At 40.0% G+C, this 19,277-nt stretch overlaps 1 protein-coding gene across 11 annotated transcripts in view; it reads left to right on the top strand.

Moving 5' to 3' along the window:
• LOC133460755 (protein FAM131B-like) overlaps positions 1–19,277 on the top strand; it is a 101,739-nt gene that overhangs the window by 69,841 nt on the left and 12,621 nt on the right. For 9 of the 11 annotated variants that reach the window (XM_061741515.1, XM_061741512.1, XM_061741517.1 and 6 more), the window contains 3 exons: positions 9,859–10,038; positions 10,132–10,307; positions 19,006–19,140. In XM_061741515.1, coding sequence (XP_061597499.1) covers positions 9,859–10,038; positions 10,132–10,307; positions 19,006–19,140 — 491 coding nt within the window. The remainder of the gene's footprint in view (positions 1–9,858; positions 10,039–10,131; positions 10,308–19,005; positions 19,141–19,277) is intronic. The other 2 variants (XM_061741514.1, XM_061741518.1) reach the window with 1 other exon arrangement.

The raw sequence follows: 19,277 nt of genomic DNA, 5'->3' as shown, positions 1-19,277 counted from the left end.
AAGGGAGAAAAGAGAAAGGGAAGAAGGAAGGAAGGGAAAAAAGAAGGAAGGAAGGAAGGAAGGAAGGAAGGAAGGAAGGAAGGAAGGAAGGAAGGAAGGAAGGAAGGAAGGAAGGAAGGAAGGAAGGAAGGAAGGAAGGAAAGAAGGAAGGAAGGAAGGAAAAGGGAGAAGGAAGGAAAAGGGAGAAGGAAGGGAGGAAACAGGGAAGGGAGAAAAGAGAAACGGAAGAAGGAAGGAAGGGAAAAAGGAAGGAAGGAAGGAAGGAAGGAAGGAAGGAAGGAAGGAAGGAAGGAAGGAAGGAAGGAAGGAAGGAAGGAAGGAAGGAAGGAAGGAAGGAAGGAAGGAAGGAAGGAAGGAAGGAAAAGGGAGAAGGAAGGAAAAGGGAGAAGGAAGGAAGGAAACAAGGAAGGGAGAAAAGAGAAAGGGAAGAAGGAAGGAAGGGAAAAAAGAAGGAAGGAAGATATGAGCCTGAAAGAAAGAAAGAAAGAAAGAAAGAAAGAAAGAAAGAAAGAAAGAAAGAAAGAAAGAAAGAAAGAAAGAAAGAAAGAAAGAAAGAAAGAAAGAAAGAAAGAAAGAAAGAAAGAAAGAAAGAAAGAAAGAAAGAAAGAAAGATAAATTCCCGTTGATGAAGTTTTTGTGGATCTGAGAGCGAGATAGATTTATAGTTGAAAAGGTGGAGTTGAATTGGTATTTTTTTTATCGTTATCGGGATAAATGCCAGAAATTACCATGATACATTTTTTAGTCCATACCGCCCATCCCTAATAGAAACCTTAAAAGTGATTTTGACGTTGCATGTATTGTCTTTGTCACACGACTCCGTACATAAACTAACACGATGAACAGCTTCTTCTTTTTCTTTTTTTACCTCCCTCACTGGTGTTTAGCAGCGTAAAACTCTGTCCAAGCCCTGAAGGGCAGTGTAGGTTAGTAAAAGGACTTCCTCCCGCTCTCATTAACACCACCATATGGGCTGTGAGCAGGGCTTTATTTGGCATACAATACGGGCACTACGAATACACACAAATCCTGCAACGATTAAAAACAAAACCAACCCTGGACTGTCTCGTGTTTGGGTTTGCTCTATCACAACATCCCTGCAGCAAATAGACCAAAAACACTCCTATTAACGTGATTAGCATGTTGCCTTTGGGAGGGGTCATGATCTTTTTACATAGAAATAACACTACATTGGGCTTTATATAAGACAAAACACTATGACAAAGCCAAAATGACATAAAAACTAATATGATATTTCAGTGCGGTGTACTGCAAAACTAGTTTGGTACAAGCAATCATTCTTTGGCTTGGTTGGCTCAAGGTTACAGTTTTGGCCGTTGACTAGGGTTGCCACCCGTCCCGTAAAATACGGAATTGTCCTTTATTTGAGAACAAAATGTTTACGATTTGTACTGTATTTTCATTAACTTTTACACCATATTCTAGTTGAATTATTGAAATAAATTACTTTTACACCATATTCTAGTTGAATTATTGAAATAAATTAACCTTTACACCATATTCTAGTTGAATTATTGAAATAAATTAACTTTTACACCATATTCTAGTTGAATTATTGAAATAAATTAACCTTTACACCATATTCTAGTTGAATTATTGAAATAAATTAACTTTTACACCATATTCTAGTTGAATTATTGAAATAAATTAACTTTTACACCATATTCTAGTTGAATTATTGAAATAAATTAACCTTTACACCATATTCTAGTTGAATTATTGAAATAAGTTAACTTTTACACCATATTCTAGTTGAATTATTGAAATAAATTAACTTTTACACTATATTCTAGTTGAATTATTTAAATAAGTTAACTTTTACACCATATTCTAGTTGAATTATTGAAATAAATTAACTTTTACACCATATTCTTCACCTGTATCTATATTCTACATCTGGGCTGATGTGGACATACATATCATAGGAGGATATTTCAGTTGCTAGTATGGTTGGCTGTCTGTACAGTCATGCAAGTTCAATGCTATTAAAGCACTTTAAACTTTAAATCAAAGCATTTTGTTTTTTCATATAAAATAAACACATTTTTATTCAGTTTAGAAGTTTTGGGGCTTTTTTTTTGGCTCCTGCGCTGCTGAAATCAGGGCATCCCTTATTTCTATTTCTGAAAGGTGGCAACCCTACCGTTGACAGCCCAGGGACACTCTGCTCCTGATGGTCCTGGATCGAGAAATCGAGAAAATACATCGATATAAAAGTTGTTACAGTGAAAAAAATGTAATAGAAAACTGAGAGGCAGAACAATGTTATGCTAATACAAATAATCATGTGTCGTCAATGTCACTGATTTGCAATGCAAAAGCTGCAAATTAGGGTTTTTAAACTTTAAACCATGGGACGTGAAAAAATAATACTAAAGAAGGCAACTTAGCCTTGACAGCATTTATTTCTAAAATATTTATTTGCTTTCTGTTTCTTGATTTGTTGCCCGGTCAAATTTCAAGAGTATGTACTTTGTACATTCCCTTTTCACAAAAAATACCCAAAATAATTCAATTTAACCATGTTTGGAAACAAAGATCTTTGCAGGTCCGTGATCCTGCCTTCGCCCTTTCACAGCATCTAGAGCAGGGGTCGGCAACCCAACATAATGAAAGAGCCATATTGGACCAAAAACACAAAAAACAAATATGTCTGGAGCCGCAAAAAATGAAAAGTCTTGTATAAGCCTTAGCATGAAGACAACACATGCTGCATGTTTCTATATTAGTTACAACTGGGGGGAGATTTATTTTCATTATGCACTTTGAGAAAAAAGGCGGAAATGTCGGGAAAAAAGTCAAAATTTCGAGAAAAAAGGCGGAAATGTCGAGAAAAAAGTCAAAATTTCATGAAAAAAGTCAAAATTTTGAGAAAAAGGTTGAAATGTCGAGAAAAAAGGCGGAAATGTCGAGAAGAAAGTCGAAATTTTGAGAAAAAAGGCATAAATGTCGCGAAAAAAGTCGAAATGTTGAGAAAAAAGTTGAAATGTCAAGAAAAAAGTTGAAATGTCGCGAAAAAATTTGAAATGTCAAGAAAAGTCAAAATTTCGACAAAAAAGTCGAAATGTCGAGAAAAAAGTCGAAATGTCGAGAAAAAAGTCAAAATGACGAGAAAAAAGTCAAAATTTCAAGAAAAAAGTTGAAATATCGAGAAAAAAATCAGAATGTCAAGAAAAAAAGTCAAAATTTCGAGAAAAAAAGAAGAAAAAAGGAAAAAAAGTGAAGAAAAAAAGGAAAAAAAAGAAAAAAAGACGAAAAAAAGGAAAAAAAAGGTCAAACATTTTTGAAAAAGCTCCAGGAGCCACTAGGGCGGCGCTAAGGAGCCGCATGCGGCTCTGGAGCCGCGGGTTGCCGACCCCTGATCTAGAGGCTGCAATGCATATTGATTTTCAAGTTAAATCATCTACTAGATATCTCCACAAACTGAAAAACACTTAGTTGTTTCTATTGTGACTTTTTATTTTAAAATTATGCAGATTCTTTAACATTTTTTGGCTGTTGGTAGATTAATGAAACCGTCCTTCATTCATCCAGAAAAATGTTCAAATTTAAAACCATTTTCTGAGTAGCTTCATGTCTTTAGTATGTTAAAGAGTAAGGAACAAAAAAATTATTATAAATCATTCCACAAGAGTCATAGCCTATATCAAACTAACTGTTTAATATTAGGTGGTATCCAGTACTCGAGTTGTAAAAAAAAGAATCAGGGGGGATGGTGGATTTTATCTTATGGGGACAGATAATTTGTTCTGATTACAAATAATATAATATATTTCAAATAATAGCAGTGACCAAAACACCTGCAGAAATACTGCAGGAATGACATAGCAGCAGTTAAATGCAGCCTTCTGTAAGCTTTAAATATCCACTGGGCTTACATCAAATACATCAAAACACAACAATAAAAAACACTTTTCTGAACTTATCAATATGACTCTGTCCTTCACAGGATAAGTAAAATAGATCACTGCAAAAACTCACAATCTTAACAAGAATATTTGTCTTATTTCTAGTTAAAATGTCTCATTTTAGTAAAAAAATCTCATTACACTTAAAACAAGACTCATCACTGGAAAAAACTACAATTTTCACCTGTTTCAAGTAGATTTTCACTTAAAATAAGTAGAAAAATCTGCCAGTGGAACAAGATTTTTTTGCTTATAATGAGAAGATAAATCTTATCCCACTGGCAGATTTTTCAAGTATTTCAAGTGAAAATTTACTTGAAACAGGTGAAAATTGTCAAATAAGTTATTTTTCTGGTGATGACTCTAAATGTTGAAATAGCAGTAAAACCACATTATTGATGAAATGACATAAGGGATGGAAAGGGGGGATGATTTTGACCGTTTTTATTTCAGGGGGGATGCCATCCCCCCTCATCCCCCCTCAACTCCAGTACTGGTGGTATCATGTGTCTTGTCTAAGGAGGTCAAACAGAAAAATAAAGATGAGGATGTTACAGGCACTAAGACAATCTCCAGGTAGCCTGTCATGGTCCTGTGACTCTGCAGCTGCAAATGTTATTTCAAAGGTCCACGCGACTGTAGCCAGCCTCCGAGGACGCCACAGTTTGGTCAGAAGGACAGTGTGGATGGCAAAGAGCCGAGAAAAACATCCAGACATACAAGCTGAACTCCAAGGTCGAGGTTTGTCACCGTGGGATCGCACCATCTGTCACCTTTTAAACGTGAATGGAAAAAGATGCTATTTGATAAAAAAAAAATCCCCAGGAACGAGAAAGCGCTTGGTGGCAGATGCAGAAGTGTCACCGAGAACAACGGAGATCACTTGTTGACAGCAATGTTTACTAAAGCGCGTGCAACGATACGATCGAGGGTCCAGGCTTTTTTCATTCTGGAAAACATTCAGTTGTGTCAAGAATCAAAACTAAAGTCTGATTTGTGTTGAACATGGAAGAAATGATTCATGCCATTAAGCTGTGGTCAGTTTCAAGTTACTTCTGAGATATTGAGCTAGTGGCAGCTAGCAGCTAGGCAGATAGGTAGCTAGTGGCCATGCAAGTAGGTAGCCATGGGACCCGGCCGGGCTCAGCCCGAAATGGCGCCGTGGGCCCGCATTCCCGTTGGCCAGGGGTCGGCAACCCGCGGCTCTAGAGCCGCATGCGGCTCTTTAGCGCCGCCCTAGTGGTTCCTGGAGATTTTTCAAAAATGACCTTTTTTTTCCTTTTTTTCTTTCTTTTTCTCTTTTTTTCTCTTTTTTCTTCTTTTTTTCCTTTTTTTCATTTTTCTTCCTTTTTCCTTTCCTTTTTAATCTCGACATTTCGACTTTGTTCTCAACATTTTGACTTTTTTCTCGAAATTTTGACTTTTTTCTCGACATTTCGACTTTTTTCTCGACATTTCGACTTTTTTCTCGAGATTGTACTTCAACATTAATCTCGACATTTCGAATGTTTTTCTTGAAATTTTGACTTTTTTCTCGACATTTCGACTTTTTTCTCGAAATTTTGACTTTTTTCTCGAAAATTTGACTTTTTTCTCGACATTTCGACTTTTTTCTCGAGATTGTATTTCAACATTAATCTCGACATTTCGAATGTTTTTCTTGAAATTTTGACTTTTTTCTCGACATTTCGACTTTTTTCTTGACATTTTGCCTTTTGCCATTTGTCTTCATTCTAAGGCTTATACAAGACTTTTCATTTTTTGCGGCTTCAAACATATTTGTTTTTTGTGTTTTTGGACCAATACGTTTCTTTCAACATTTTGGGTTGCCGACCCCTGCCGTAGGCCCACCACCTGCAGGAAGGTCCGTGAGAGGCTGGTGCCATGTGATCTGGGTAGCAGTCGTGGCGGGGCCTCGTCGACCCAATCCCTGGACCAAAACCCTCACAGTGGGGACATGGAATGTCAACTCGCTGGGGGGGAAGGAGCCGGAGCTTGTGCGTGAGGTTGAGAGATACCGGCTAGAGATAGTTGGGCTCACCTCCACACATAGCTTGGGCTCTGGAACCCAGCTCCTTGAAGGGGGCTGGACCCTCCACTACTCTGGAGTTGCCCAGGGTGAGAGGCGGCGGGCTGGTGTGGGCTTGGTTATAGCCCCTCAGCTCAGTCGCCATGTTATGGAGTTCACCCCGGTGAACGAGAGGGTCGCTTCCCTGCGCCTTCGGGTCGGGAAAAGGTCTCTCACTGTTGTTTGTGCCTACGGGCCGAATAGCAGTGCGGAGTACCCGGCCTTCTTGGAGTCCCTGGGAGGAGTACTTGATAGTGCTCCAACTGGGGACTCCATTGTTCTACTGGGGGACTTCAACGCTCACGTGGGTAATGACAGTGATACCTGGAGAGGGGTGATTGGGAGGAACGGCCTCCCCAGTCTGAACCCGAGCGGTGTTTTGTTGTTGGACTTCTGTGCGAGTCATGGTTTGTCCATAACGAACACCATGTTCAGGCATAAGGGTGTCCATCAGTGCACGCTAGGAATGGGTGATATTTTACCGTTCACGATAAACCGTCAAAAAAATTCCCCATGGTAAGAATTTGTCATCTCACGGTAAAAACGATAAATTCCCGTTGATGACGTTTTTGTGTAAAACTGATTTATGTTTCTGTGTTAAATCCACACACAACGTACATGAAGGAAGGAAGGAAGGAAGGAAGGAAGGAAGGAAGGAAGGAAGGAAGGAAGGAAGGAAGGAAGGAAGGAAGGAAGGAAGGAAGGAAGGAAGGAAGGAAGGAAGGAAGGAAGGAAGGAAGGAAGGAAGGAAGGGAGAAAACAAGGAAAGAAGGAAGGAAGGGAAAAAAGAGGAAGGGAAAAAGGAAGGAAGGAAGGAAGGAAGGAAGGAAGGGAGGGAGGAAGGAAGGAAGGAAGGAAGGAAGGAAGGAAGGAAGGAAGGAAGGAAGGAAGCAAGGGAGGAAGGAAGGAAGGAAGGAAGGAAGGAAGGAAGGAAGGAAGGAAGGAAGGAAGGGAGGGAGAAAACAAGGAAAGAAGGAAGGAAGGGAAAAAAGAGGAAGGGAAAAAGGAAGGAAGGAAGGAAGGAAACAAGGAAAGAAGGAAGGAAGGGAGAAAAGAGGAAGGGAAGAAGGAAGGAAGGAAGGAAGGAAGGAAGGAAGGAAGGAAGGAAGGAAGGAAGGAAGGAAGGAAGGAAGGGAGGGAGGGAGAAAACAAGGAAAGAAGGAAGGAAGGGAGAAAAGAGGAAGGGAAGAAGGAAGGAAGGAAGGAAGGAAGGAAGGAAGGAAGGAAGGAAGGAAGGAAGGAAGGAAGGAAGGAAGGAAGGAAGGAAGGAAGGAAGGAAGGAAGGAAGGAAGGAAGGGAGGGAGAAAACAAGGAAAGAAGGAAGGAAGGGAGAAAAGGAAGGGAAAAAGGAAGGAAGGAAACAAGGAAGGAAGGAAGGAAGGAAGGAAGGAAGGAAGGAAGGGGGAGAAGGAAGGGAGAAAACAAGGAAAGGAGAAAGGAGGAAGGGAAGAAGGAAGGAGAGAGCAGGAGGAAAGAAGGAAGGAAAAAAAGAAGGAAGGAAGAAAGAAAGGATAAATTCCCGTTGATGATGTTTTTGTGTAACAAACATGGCAGATCTGAGAGCGAGATAGATTTATAGTTACAAAGGTGGAGTTGAATTGGTATTTTTTTTATCGTAATTTTTATCGTTATTGGGATAAATGCCAGAAATTATCGTGATACATTTTTTAGTCCATACCGCCCAGCCCTAGTGCACGCTGCACCAGGACACCCTAGGCCGGAGGTCAATGATCGACTTTGTTGTCGTTTCATCTGACCTTCGGCCGCATGTCTTGGACACTCGGGTGAAGAGAGGGGCTGAGCTGTCAACTGATCACCACCTGGAGGAGGTTGGACAGACCGGGCAGACCCAAACGGATTGTGAGGGTCTGTTGGGAACGTCTGGCCGAGCCCTCTGTCAGGGACATCTTCAACTCCCACCTCCGGGAGAGCTTCTCTCAGATCCCGGGGGAGGCGGGGGACATCGAGTCCGAGTGGACCATGTTCTCTGCCTCCATTGTCGACGAGGCGGCTCAAAGTTTTGGACGCAAGGTCTCCGGTGCCTGTCGTGGCGGCAATCCTAGAACCCGGTGGTGGACACCGGAAGTACAGGATGCCGTCAGACTGAAGGAGGAGTCCTACCGGGCTATATCAGCCTGTGGCCTCACAGGGAAAGTCTACGCCAGGGTACTGGAGAGGAGAATACGGCCGATAGTTGAACCTCGGATTCAGGAGGAACAATGCGGTTTTCGTCCCGGTCGTGGAACACTGGACCAGCTCTGTACCCTCCGCAGGGTGCTCGACAGTGTTGTGCAAGTTCATACTTCTCATGAACTAGTTCAAAGTTCAGTTCACATAGTTTAAAAATGAACTGTTCACGTTCATAGTTCACCATTTTCATTTTGAACTAGTTCAAATTCAGTTCATTTCAATATTTTTAGGTGAGAAGTACGAATGAAAAGCCCCCCGGCCACCATCCTAAAACTGTTCACCGTATACCAGTGGTCTTCAACCCTGGTCCTCAGGACCCTGTCCTGCATGTTTTAGATATTTCCCCTCAGAACCCTGATATAAATGACAGTCATTAACAGACTTGTGCAGCCCTGGATGACAAGCTGATGATGATCATTAATTAGAATCAGGTGTGATGATGCAGGAAACATGTAAAACATGCAGGACAGGGTTGGAGACCCTGCTGTAAACTATCATGTATTGTCCTAGTGGCGTTTCAACTTTATTCAGAGGCTGTAAATCTCCAACAATGTAGTGCATTATCAATTTGTCTATACCTGTTACTGGGAAATCAGACCTCTTGGTCTTTCTGGGAACTTTTGTGATTGTTAAGGACTAGCAGATATTTTCTCCCACTGGACAGATGCTTTCACTTCACATGACGTTTCAAATGTGAAGTTGACGAGGCAGACGTTTTCTCAGCGCAGGTGGACATCATTTGCACAGAAAGGTTAGATTTTTACCGTCAGACTCTTTGGGAGACGATGTGTAAAATTCCCGCAGATAAAGATAAGTGGATCATCATCTGACGGCTCGCTGACGCTGCGACTGCAACGTCTGTCTTCACCAGTCAAGGCTGATTTATGGTTCTGCGTTAAATCAACGGCGACGCCTACTGCGTAGGGCACGCGGCGACGCGAACCATACGGTCCGCACGCCGCGTACGTAGGTGTAACGCGGAACCATAAATCAGCCTACGTTCCTAAAGACTGCACCGGGCTCGTCGAGCATTTTAAATGTGCGCGCCGCCCGCTGGTGAAATGAGAAGGATTATTCCGTAATAATTGGACCTAAACACTGAAGCTGAAACTCACATAATCTGAACAGTTCAAATTCAAGTTCATGATCTGCAGAATGAACAAGTTCACGTTCAAGTTCTTTATGTGTAAATATGTTGCGTTCAGTTCAACGTTCTCACAGAAATGAACGTGTTCAATGAACACGTTCATTTGAACGCGTTCATGCACAACACTGGTGCTCGAGGGTTCATGGGAGTTTGCCCAACCAGTCTACATGTGTTTTGTGGATCTGGAGAAGGCATTTGACCGTGTCCCTCGTGCCATTCTGTGGGGGGTCAGTGAGTATGGAGTCCGGGGGCCTCTATGAAGGAAGTCTGGGCATCCCTGTTTAGACTGCTGCCCCGCGACCCGGTTCCGGATAAGCGGCAGAAAATGGATGGATGGATGGATGGTAGCTAGTGGCTAGAGAGGTGGGCTTGGGCCTGGAGGACCAGGTTCAAGCCCCAGGATGTCAACGAACCAATTAATTTTTCCATGTCTGTGACTTGTTTTTAAATTATTTTTTTATTTTTTTTCTGTCTATGTTTTCCTGTCTCTTAAACTCTGCTGGTGCCGGTGCATCCCCGAGCAGACCAGGGGCTCCATCAATCCTCTGCAGATGTCTGGCCTCACACCTACGTCTCCCAGGGCCTGTACTGCCTGTCGTCCTCCGACGGCTGGGATCCAATCACCAGCCAGCCCTCGGGCATGGCCTCACCCGCTGCAGGCTCCTACATCATGGCCCCCGGTGATGATTTACTACTCTCACATGGTCTGTTGTATTCTTATTGATTTTCTATCCTTTGTCACAGTCAGCACACACATCTCTGTCCGACGGTTACCACGCGTTTCTCTGCTATTTCAGGGGGCAGCAGCGGAGCGGGGGCTACACCTGCGGATGGGTATGAAGGGACGGTAGGAAGTTACCTCCAGCAGCACCAGGCTCAGCTTGCCTTGCATCACCAGAGTCAACTCCAACAGCTCCAGCAGCTCCATCACTACCAACAGCAGCAGATTCTGCAGTACCAACAGCAGCACCAGGTCTGTAGCGCGGGGCGGTGTGGTGCCTGTGGCCCGTGAGCAGCAGATGAGTCTCTGAATGAACGGAGGGAGATGGTGGTTATTTTGGTACTGTTGATTCTAGCTCAACCTTCCAACCCTCAAAGCCACTGTCTTTGTAATCATGGCAACCGCATAATACCAGAGAAGAACATTTAAAGGGGACCTATTATGGCATCTAATCCCTATTTTAAACAGGCCTTGAATGTCTTAAAAACAAGCTTTTGATTGTTTTTGCTAAATAAATTAGAAATTCAGCCTCTGAGCCATGTCTTTATCTTCCCATTCTCTAACCTCATTATCTATGAGGGATTCTGAGTGGGCGGGGCTATGATAATGAGACTCTGTGCTGATTGGCTGCCTGAATGACGCGATACACTGCTACGAAAAAATGCCGGAAGCTCCGGCCGGCGGAGTTATTTACACTGTGTCCTAACTGCATGCGATGCGAACGAGCGTCAGCAACAAAATCAATTCCATTGCTTTATTTTCTATTGGACTGTCCTAACTGGCCGCAGCGACGCAGCATTGAACATTTCAAATTTTTTCTCGACATTTCAACTTTTTTGCTCGACATTTCAACTTATTTTCTCGACATTTCAACTTTTTTCTTGACATTTCGACTTTTTTCTCGACATTTTGACTTTCTTCTCGAAATTTCGAATTTTTTGCTCGACATTTCAAATTTTTTGCTCGACATTTCAACTTATTTTCTCGACATTTCAACTTTTTTCTTGAAATTTCGACTTTTTTGCTCGACATTTCGACTTTTTTCTCGACATTTTGACTTTCTTCTCGAAATTTTGAATTTTTTGCTCGAAATTTCAAATTTTTTGCTCGACATTTCGACTTTTTCCTCGACATTTCAACTTTTTTTCTCGAAATTTCAACTTTTTTTCTCAAAATTTCAACTTTTTTTCTCAAAATTTCAACTTTTTTATCGACATTTTGACTTTTTTCTCGACATTTTGACTTTTTCCTCGACATTTCGACTTTTTTGCTCGACATTTCAAATTTTTTCTCGACATTTCAACTTTTTTGCTCGACATTTCAACTTTTTTATCGACATTTTGACTTTCTTCTCGAAATTTCGACCAGCCAGAGTTAGTGGTTTCACGCATCGTCGTTACGTAACAACGGGAGCAGAATCTTATTGTCTCGTAGATCCACATCACACTGGACGATCATCCGGGCGGCTGTACAGACACTGCAGAATTTGGTTTCTTTCCTCCTTCTCTGAGTTGGCAGGCTGAGGAGAGACCACTTTATATATGTTAAAGCAAGAAAAAACCTGGTTTTCATAATAGGTCTCCTTTAAACAAGCCGGACAAAGTGCAGGGTAGGAAACGTCCTCTATTAATCGTGTCACATTCTCAGCTCTTCCCCTGAGTTACATCCTCCGTGTTTGTTTGAGCGATGAGAGGACTGTGGGAGCAGCTGCTGCCGTGGATGTTCGGGGTTCAGCAGCCACGAGCGGTTTCTGCCACCTATTCAAAATAGCAGACACTGCTGGGCGGCAACTGTCGCCTTTACTCAAAGCAAACTCAGAACTCCGGCTCTAGCAACACAACACAGCAAACACTCACCAGTTCTAATTATTGATCGGACATGTTTCTGCTTCCAGCACTGCAAAAACTCAAAATCTTAACAAGAATATTTGTCTCATTTCTAGTTAAAATGTCTCATTTTTAGTCCCAAAAAAATCTCATTACACTTAAAACAAGACTCATCACTGGAAAAAACAACAATTTTCACCTGTTTCGAGTAAATTTTCACTTAAAATAAGTAGAAAAATCTGCCAGTGGAACAAGATTTTTTTTGCTTGTAATGAAAAGATAAATCTTGTTCCACTGGCAGATTTTTCTACTTAATTCAAGTGAAAATGTATTTGAAACAGCTGAAAATTGTCAAATAATAAGCAATTTTTCTGGTAAAAAGAAAAATACTTAATACAAGAGTCATTACCAGAAAAATAACAGGTGAAAATTGTCAAATTTGTTGTCAAAAGTTATTTTTCTGGTAATGAGTTTTAAGTGTAATGAGATTTTTTGACTAAAAATGAGACATTTTAACTAGAAATAAGACAAATATTCCTGGTAAGATTTTGAGTTGCTTTTATTCTTTTATTATTTCCTCATTTACTTTTTCTGCCAGTCCTTTTTCTTTTTACCAGAAAAATGGCTTATTATTTGACAATTTCCACCTGTTTCAAGTAAATTTTCACTTGAAATAAGTGGGACAAGATTTATCTTCTCATTACAAGCAAAAAACACACTCAACTTGTTGATTTGTTATTTTGCTGCTGATTTTAAGTTGGAAACAGAATCAGGCGGTTTCTGTCACTTCACTGCAAAAACTCAAAATCTTACCAGGAATATTTGTCTTATTTCTAGTTAAAATGTCTCATTTTTAGTCAAATAAATCTCATTACAATTAAAACAAGAGTCATTACCAGAAAAATAACTTATTTGACAATTTTCACCTGTTTCAAATAAACTTTCACTTGAAATAAGTAGAAAAATCTGCCAGTGGGACAAGATTTATCTTCTCATTACAAGCAAAAAAATCTTGTTCCACTGGCAGATTTTTCTACTTATTTTAAGTGAAAATTTACTTGAAACAAGTGAAAATTGTTGTTTTTTCCAGTGATGAGTCTTGTTTTAAGTGTAATGAGATTTTTTTGACTAAAAATGAGATATTTTAACTAGAAATAAGACAAATATTCGTGAAAAAAACGTCATGATATTTAATAACAGATGGAGAGACACTGACACTTGAATTAATATAGATGGTATTGGAATGAATAGAGTAAGGGAAACCAAGTTTTTGGGTGTCATGCTGGATGATAATTTGAATTGGACTGCAAAAATTTTTTTTTCACTTAAAATAAGTAGAAAAATCTGCCAATGGAACAAGATTTGTTTGCTTGTAATGAGAAGATAAATCTTGTTCCTTTGGCAAATTTTTTCTACTTATTTCAAAATAAGAAACAGATGAAAATTGTCAAATAAGTTATTTTTCTAGTAATGAGTCTTGTTTTAAGTGTAATGAGATTTTTTTGACTAAAAATGAGACATTTTAACTAGAAATAAGACAAATATTCTTGTTAAGATTTTGAGTTTTTGCACTGAGTGCCTGAGGTTTTGCATTCTATTTTTGCTAAATAAAGATGATGCTGAGTTTCAGCTCCACGCCCTCTCAAAGATTTACTGAAGATGATGTTTTAATGAAACGTTGAGACTTTCTCGGCCACTCCGGCTGCTCCTGCTCCTTTACTCTCAGAGCTCATTAAATCATCGCGGGTTGTGAAATAATAACTTTAAAAGGTCAGCGACTCTCAGAACAGGTGTGCTGATCCGAGACACCTAAATGAGCTTTACTGGCTGCATTTTACGGCCTCCCCTGAGAAGATTTGAATGCATTACCGGTACATTATATATCGTTACATAAATTGCACAACATCTATAATTAAACCTTTCAGTCAATTTTCTTAGCATCACTTCATACACATGAGACCGAGACGTTTACCTAATGCTGTCTGCGCGACCATCGCTGACTTGGGAGGAATTTCAAGTAGATGCAAAACTAGAGACGATGCTTGAAACAACAGAATACATTTCCTCTATTTAGAAAAGCTTCTGGGACACAGAGGAAGAAAAAAGCTGCTTTGTGTTCTAATTAGATCTTTGAAACGCAAGAGTAACTTGATAGCTTACTGTGCAGAACTAAATAACAGAAGCTGAGTTTATTCTATGGAATAAACAACGTTTATTAAGAAAAGACTGGAAAGGAATCCAAGGAATCTGGAGCAATTTCAGCTTTTAAAGGCAAGGATGCAAAACAAAACAACCGTGATGTTTTCTTTTCTCTTTTAGAAGAAATGTGCACCAGACAGTTAAAAATAAGTCTAAAAGCCAGGATCTGGGAGGGTATGGGTTATGTCGGCATGCTTGACAAAGCCAATTTACACTTCTGAATAGGGCTGTTTGATTAATCGATTTTAAATCGTAATCGCGATTATGTAATTAGAACGATGTTAAAAGGTGAAAATCGTAAAATCGATTTTTCACTTTTTATTTTTTTTTACCTTGTCTGCACACATATTAATGATTGATACCATATTAATGATTGATGGAAATACCTCTCAATACCTGCGACAAGTGCCCCATCGGAGAGGCTCTTTAGTGTAGGAGGGGGCGTTGGAACCATGGTGATATACTAACATGCCACCGGGTAGACCGCCTCGTGTTCCTTGCAAAAAACTTGCAAATGTGAATATCAAATGTAATGACTGACATTACACACCTCTACCTCCTTCATGGGTTGCATTATTATTTAGCATGCAAAGACCCAGTTTAGTTTAATTAGAAAATGTCTTGTTTTATTTATTTGGAAATATAACTTACTGTATGTTTGCAAGTGCTGATTTGCGGATTTTTATTTTCAGAGATAAAACTTTATATTTTATTATATTTTTTAAAACTTTTTTTCAACTTATTTTACAGAGTTTTGCACTTTATTCATTCATTTTTGGTTTAATAAGAGCAAAGTTTGCACTTAAAGCCCAATGGGGCAAATGTTCAATAAAAAACAGCATATTGGAAATCATTTCTTTGCCTTTTGTCAATTCACAAAATAATCGTAATGGAAAATCGGATTTTGAGAGAAAAAAATCGAGATTTTATTTTTGGGCAAAATCGAACAGCCCTACTTCTGAAAGAAAATAAAGTTACAGAGTAAATCTCAGAGAATCACACACGGATAGATAGCAACTTTACAAAATACATCTAAACATGATGTACACTCCCATCCACTCTTTTACATACACCTGATATAGTTAAATAAAAAAAGAAAAGGTGAGTGTATACGTATACCAGTACATATATGTATGTACTTCTATAGACACTCACCAGTTTCATTTTCATATTACGTGTCCCCAATAAAGTGGCCAGGAGTGAATATTAACAAATTAAATGAGGTTTACAAGAAAAAAACCTGAAATATCTCGGACTCCTACAATCTGCGAAGAAATGCACATCAGAGTAAATTAATTGCTGTTCCTTTTTTTTAATTTATTTATTCTTTATTTCATTCATTGACAAAATAAAACCACAAACAATCCAATATAAACACAAACGTTCCTAAATTGTGAATGAAAGGGAGCAGAAAGAAGAAGAATCTTATTTAATCTGCCCCTTTTTCCCAAGAAATCAATTCACAAAGAATGTAAATTAAAAAATTAAAAAACAACAACAAAGTAAACAAAAAAACCTAAAAATAAAATAGCCGCCGACACAGACAGTCACATTCCTTCTTAGTTCCCAAGTCACAACTCAGTTAATACCATTCAACAATAACAAACAATGTTCATACCTTTCATGACACTGGGTATGTCAAGCAAACGTAACCAACATATTACATTATATTTCATTATATTTACTTAACATACTGGCTTTAATTGTTCTTTTGAATGTAATGTTTGATTTGGATTCTTTGATTTCTTTATTCAGATTGTTCCATAAACTGATTCCTTTCACAGAAACACAACGTTCCATCAATTTAGTCCTGAATCTTGTTTTTTTAAACATCTCTGTTCCTTTTAAGTTATACTTGTTTTCTCTTTTTTCAAATCTTTTCTGAATGTTGATTGATAAAGTTTTTTTTATGAGCTTTAAACATAATTTGCAGAATACTATAATCTACTAATTCATGAAATTTCAACAATTGTAACTGAAGGAATAATAGATTTGTTGGATCTCTATATCGTTTTCTACTGATTATTCTTATGGCTCTTTTTTGCAAAATGAAAATTGACTAAATAAATGTTTTACAGGCATTTCCCCAAACTTCAACACAGTAGGTCAGATATGGAACAATCATAGCGTTATATAAAATGTACAATGCTTTGTTGTCCGATGAATCCTTTACTTTGTGTAACAGAGCAATTGTTTTTGATATTCACTGCAAAAACTGAAAATCTTAACAAGAATATTTGTCTTATTTCTAGTTAAAATGTCTCATTTTTAGTAAAAAAAATCTCATTACACTTAAAATAAGACTCATTACCAGAAAAATAACTTGTTATTTGACAATTTTCATCTGTTTCAAGTAAATTTTCACTTGAAATAAAAAAATCTTGTTCCACTGGCAGAATTTTCTACTTATTTTAAGTGAAAATTTACTTGAAACAGGTGAAAATTGTCAAATAAGTTATTTTTCTGGAAATGACTCTTGTTTTAAGTGTAATGAGAGTTTTTGACTAAAAATTAGACATTTTAACTAGAAATTAAAGCTGCAAGCAGCAATGAACGGGCCCTCGCACTCACGGCCACCGCCCCCCATAAGCATATCAGAAATGACACCACCCACGACTTCCTATGTCAAACCATTCAAAAGTTATAGCAGAAAAAAGGGACAACCAATCACAAGAAGGGTCGGGGCTAATTCAGGCCAATGAAGGTCAAGGACTCCATACAGAATCTGATGACACCACCCACGACTCTCTATGTCAAACCATTCCAAAGTTATAGCAGAAAATCGGGACAACCAATCAGAATAAGGGGCGGGGCTAATTAAGGCCAACAAAGCTTAAGAACTCATTACAGAGTCCCATGACACCACCCACGACTTCCTATGTCAAACCAATCAAAAGTTATAGCAGAAAAAAGGGACAACCAATCAGAAGAAGGGGCGGGGCTAATTCAGGCCAATGAAGGTCAAGGGCTCCATAAAGAATCTGATGACACCACCCATGACTCTCTATGTCAAACCATTCCAAAGTTATAGCAGAAAATCGGGACAACCAATCAGAAGAAGGGGCGGGGCTAATTAAGGCTAACGAAGCTTAAGAACTCATTACAGAGTCCCATGACACCACCCACGACTCTCTATGTCAAACCATTCAAAAGTTATGGCAGAGAAAAGTATTCTAGGGGGCGCTGTTGAGCCGTTAGGCCACGCCCATTAATGCAAACCATGAAATATCAAATTTATCGCCAGGCCTGGCTTGGGTGCAAAATTTGGTGACTTTTGGGGAACTATCAAATATGGACCAATCAGATGAAAGGGGGCGCGCCTTTTGGCGTCTAGCGTCGCCACGGTAACACTTTTGAAAGAGAAAAGTAATGCGTGTAGTCGCAGGATGAAGACGCACATTTTGATGTATAACACACTTGGGGACACGTTACGGTTCGGGCTGAATTAACTGCCGAAGGAATGGCATAAATTTCGCCAAAATTACACGATTAATTCAAAATGGCCGACATCCTGTTCGGTTTCGGGCATGACCCCAAGAGACTTTTGTTTAAGTTGCGCCATGATACAGGTGTGTAGCGATTTTCATGCATGTACGTCTAACAGTATTGTGGGGCTTGAGGCACAAAGTTTTCAAGGGGGCGCTGTTGAGCCATTTTGCCACGCCCATTAATGCAAACCATTAAATACCAAATTTTTCGCCAGGCCTGGCTTGGGTGCAAAATTTGGTGACTTTTGGGGAACTATCAAATATGGACCAATCAGATGAAGGGGGGGTGCGCTTGTTGGCGTCTAGCGTCGCCACGGTAACACTTTTGAAAGAGAAAAGTAATGCGTGTAGTCCCAGGATGGAGACGCACATTTTGATGTAAAATCACACCTGGGTTCACGATACGGTTCGGGCTGAATTAATTCTCGAAGGAATGGCATATATTGCTCCAAAATTACGCGATTAATGCAGAATGTTCAAAATGGCCGACTTCCTGTTCGGTTTCGGCCATGGCGCCAAGAGACTTTTCTTTAAGTTGCGACATGATACAGGTGTGTACCGATTTTCGTACATGTACGTCAAACCGTATTATGGGGCTTGAGGCGCAAAGTTTTTTCTGTCTGAACCAATCAGATGAAGGGTGGGCACGCTTTTTGGCGTCTAGCGTCGCCACGGTAACGCTTTCGAAAGAGAAAAGTAATGCGTGGGGTCGGAGGATGGAGATGCACATTTTGATGTATAACACACTTGGGGGAACGTTACGGTTCGGGCTGAATTAACTGCCGAAGGAAGGCATAAATTTCGCCAAAATGACACGATTAATTCAAAATGGCCGACTTCCTGTTCGGTTTCTCGACATGACGCCCAGAGACTTTTCTTTAAGTTGCGCCATGATACAGGTGTGTACCGATTTTCGTGCATGTACGTCAAACCGTATCGCGGGGCTTGAGGCACAAAGTTTTCTAGGGGGCGCTGTTGAGCCATTTTGCCACGCCCATTAATGCAAACCATTAAATATCAAATTTTTCGCCAGGCCTGGCTTGGGTGCAAAATTTGGTGACTTTTTGGGCACGTTTAAGGGGGCAAAAAGGCCTTCCTTTTGTCAGGAAAATAATAATAAAAATTCCTACAGATACAAAAGGGCCTTCGCACTGAAGGTGCTCGGGCCCTAATAAGACAAATATTTTTGTTAAGATTTTGAGTTTTTGCAGTCCAATTCAAATTGTCATCCAGCATGACACTCAAAAACTTGGTTTCCCTTACTCTATTAATTCCAATACCATCTATATTAATTGAAGTGTCAGTGTCACTCCTTCTGTTATTAAATATCATGGAGTTTTTTATTTAGTTTAGGTTGTAAATAATTGTTAGAAGCAAAGATTGATGGGGTGGATTAACCAGCGAGCCCCGCTCCCTCTGTTCTCTCTCCGCCTGCAGTCCTTGGAGCAGCGGCTACACAGCGCCTCCCACTCCCTGCAGGCCACGCCCAACAGCACCATCCACAGCCTGGGCCCGCCCACCCACCCCCGGCTGGCCGACCTGTGGGGGGCCGCGCAGGTGGACGCCCATCAGGTACGGAACCAGCAACCCTGCTGAAGCCCAGCCCTGGGATTACAGACCCTGCAGAGGGGATGATGGTGTATTTCTTCTTTTATTTTTAACTTACCGTATTTTCCGCACTATAAGGCGCACCGCATTATAAGGCGCAC

Source organism: Cololabis saira, chromosome 15 (assembly GCF_033807715.1).
Source record: "Cololabis saira isolate AMF1-May2022 chromosome 15, fColSai1.1, whole genome shotgun sequence".
Classification (NCBI taxonomy): domain Eukaryota; kingdom Metazoa; phylum Chordata; class Actinopteri; order Beloniformes; family Belonidae; genus Cololabis; species Cololabis saira.
This window is presented reverse-complemented; position numbering and strand designations above follow the sequence as displayed.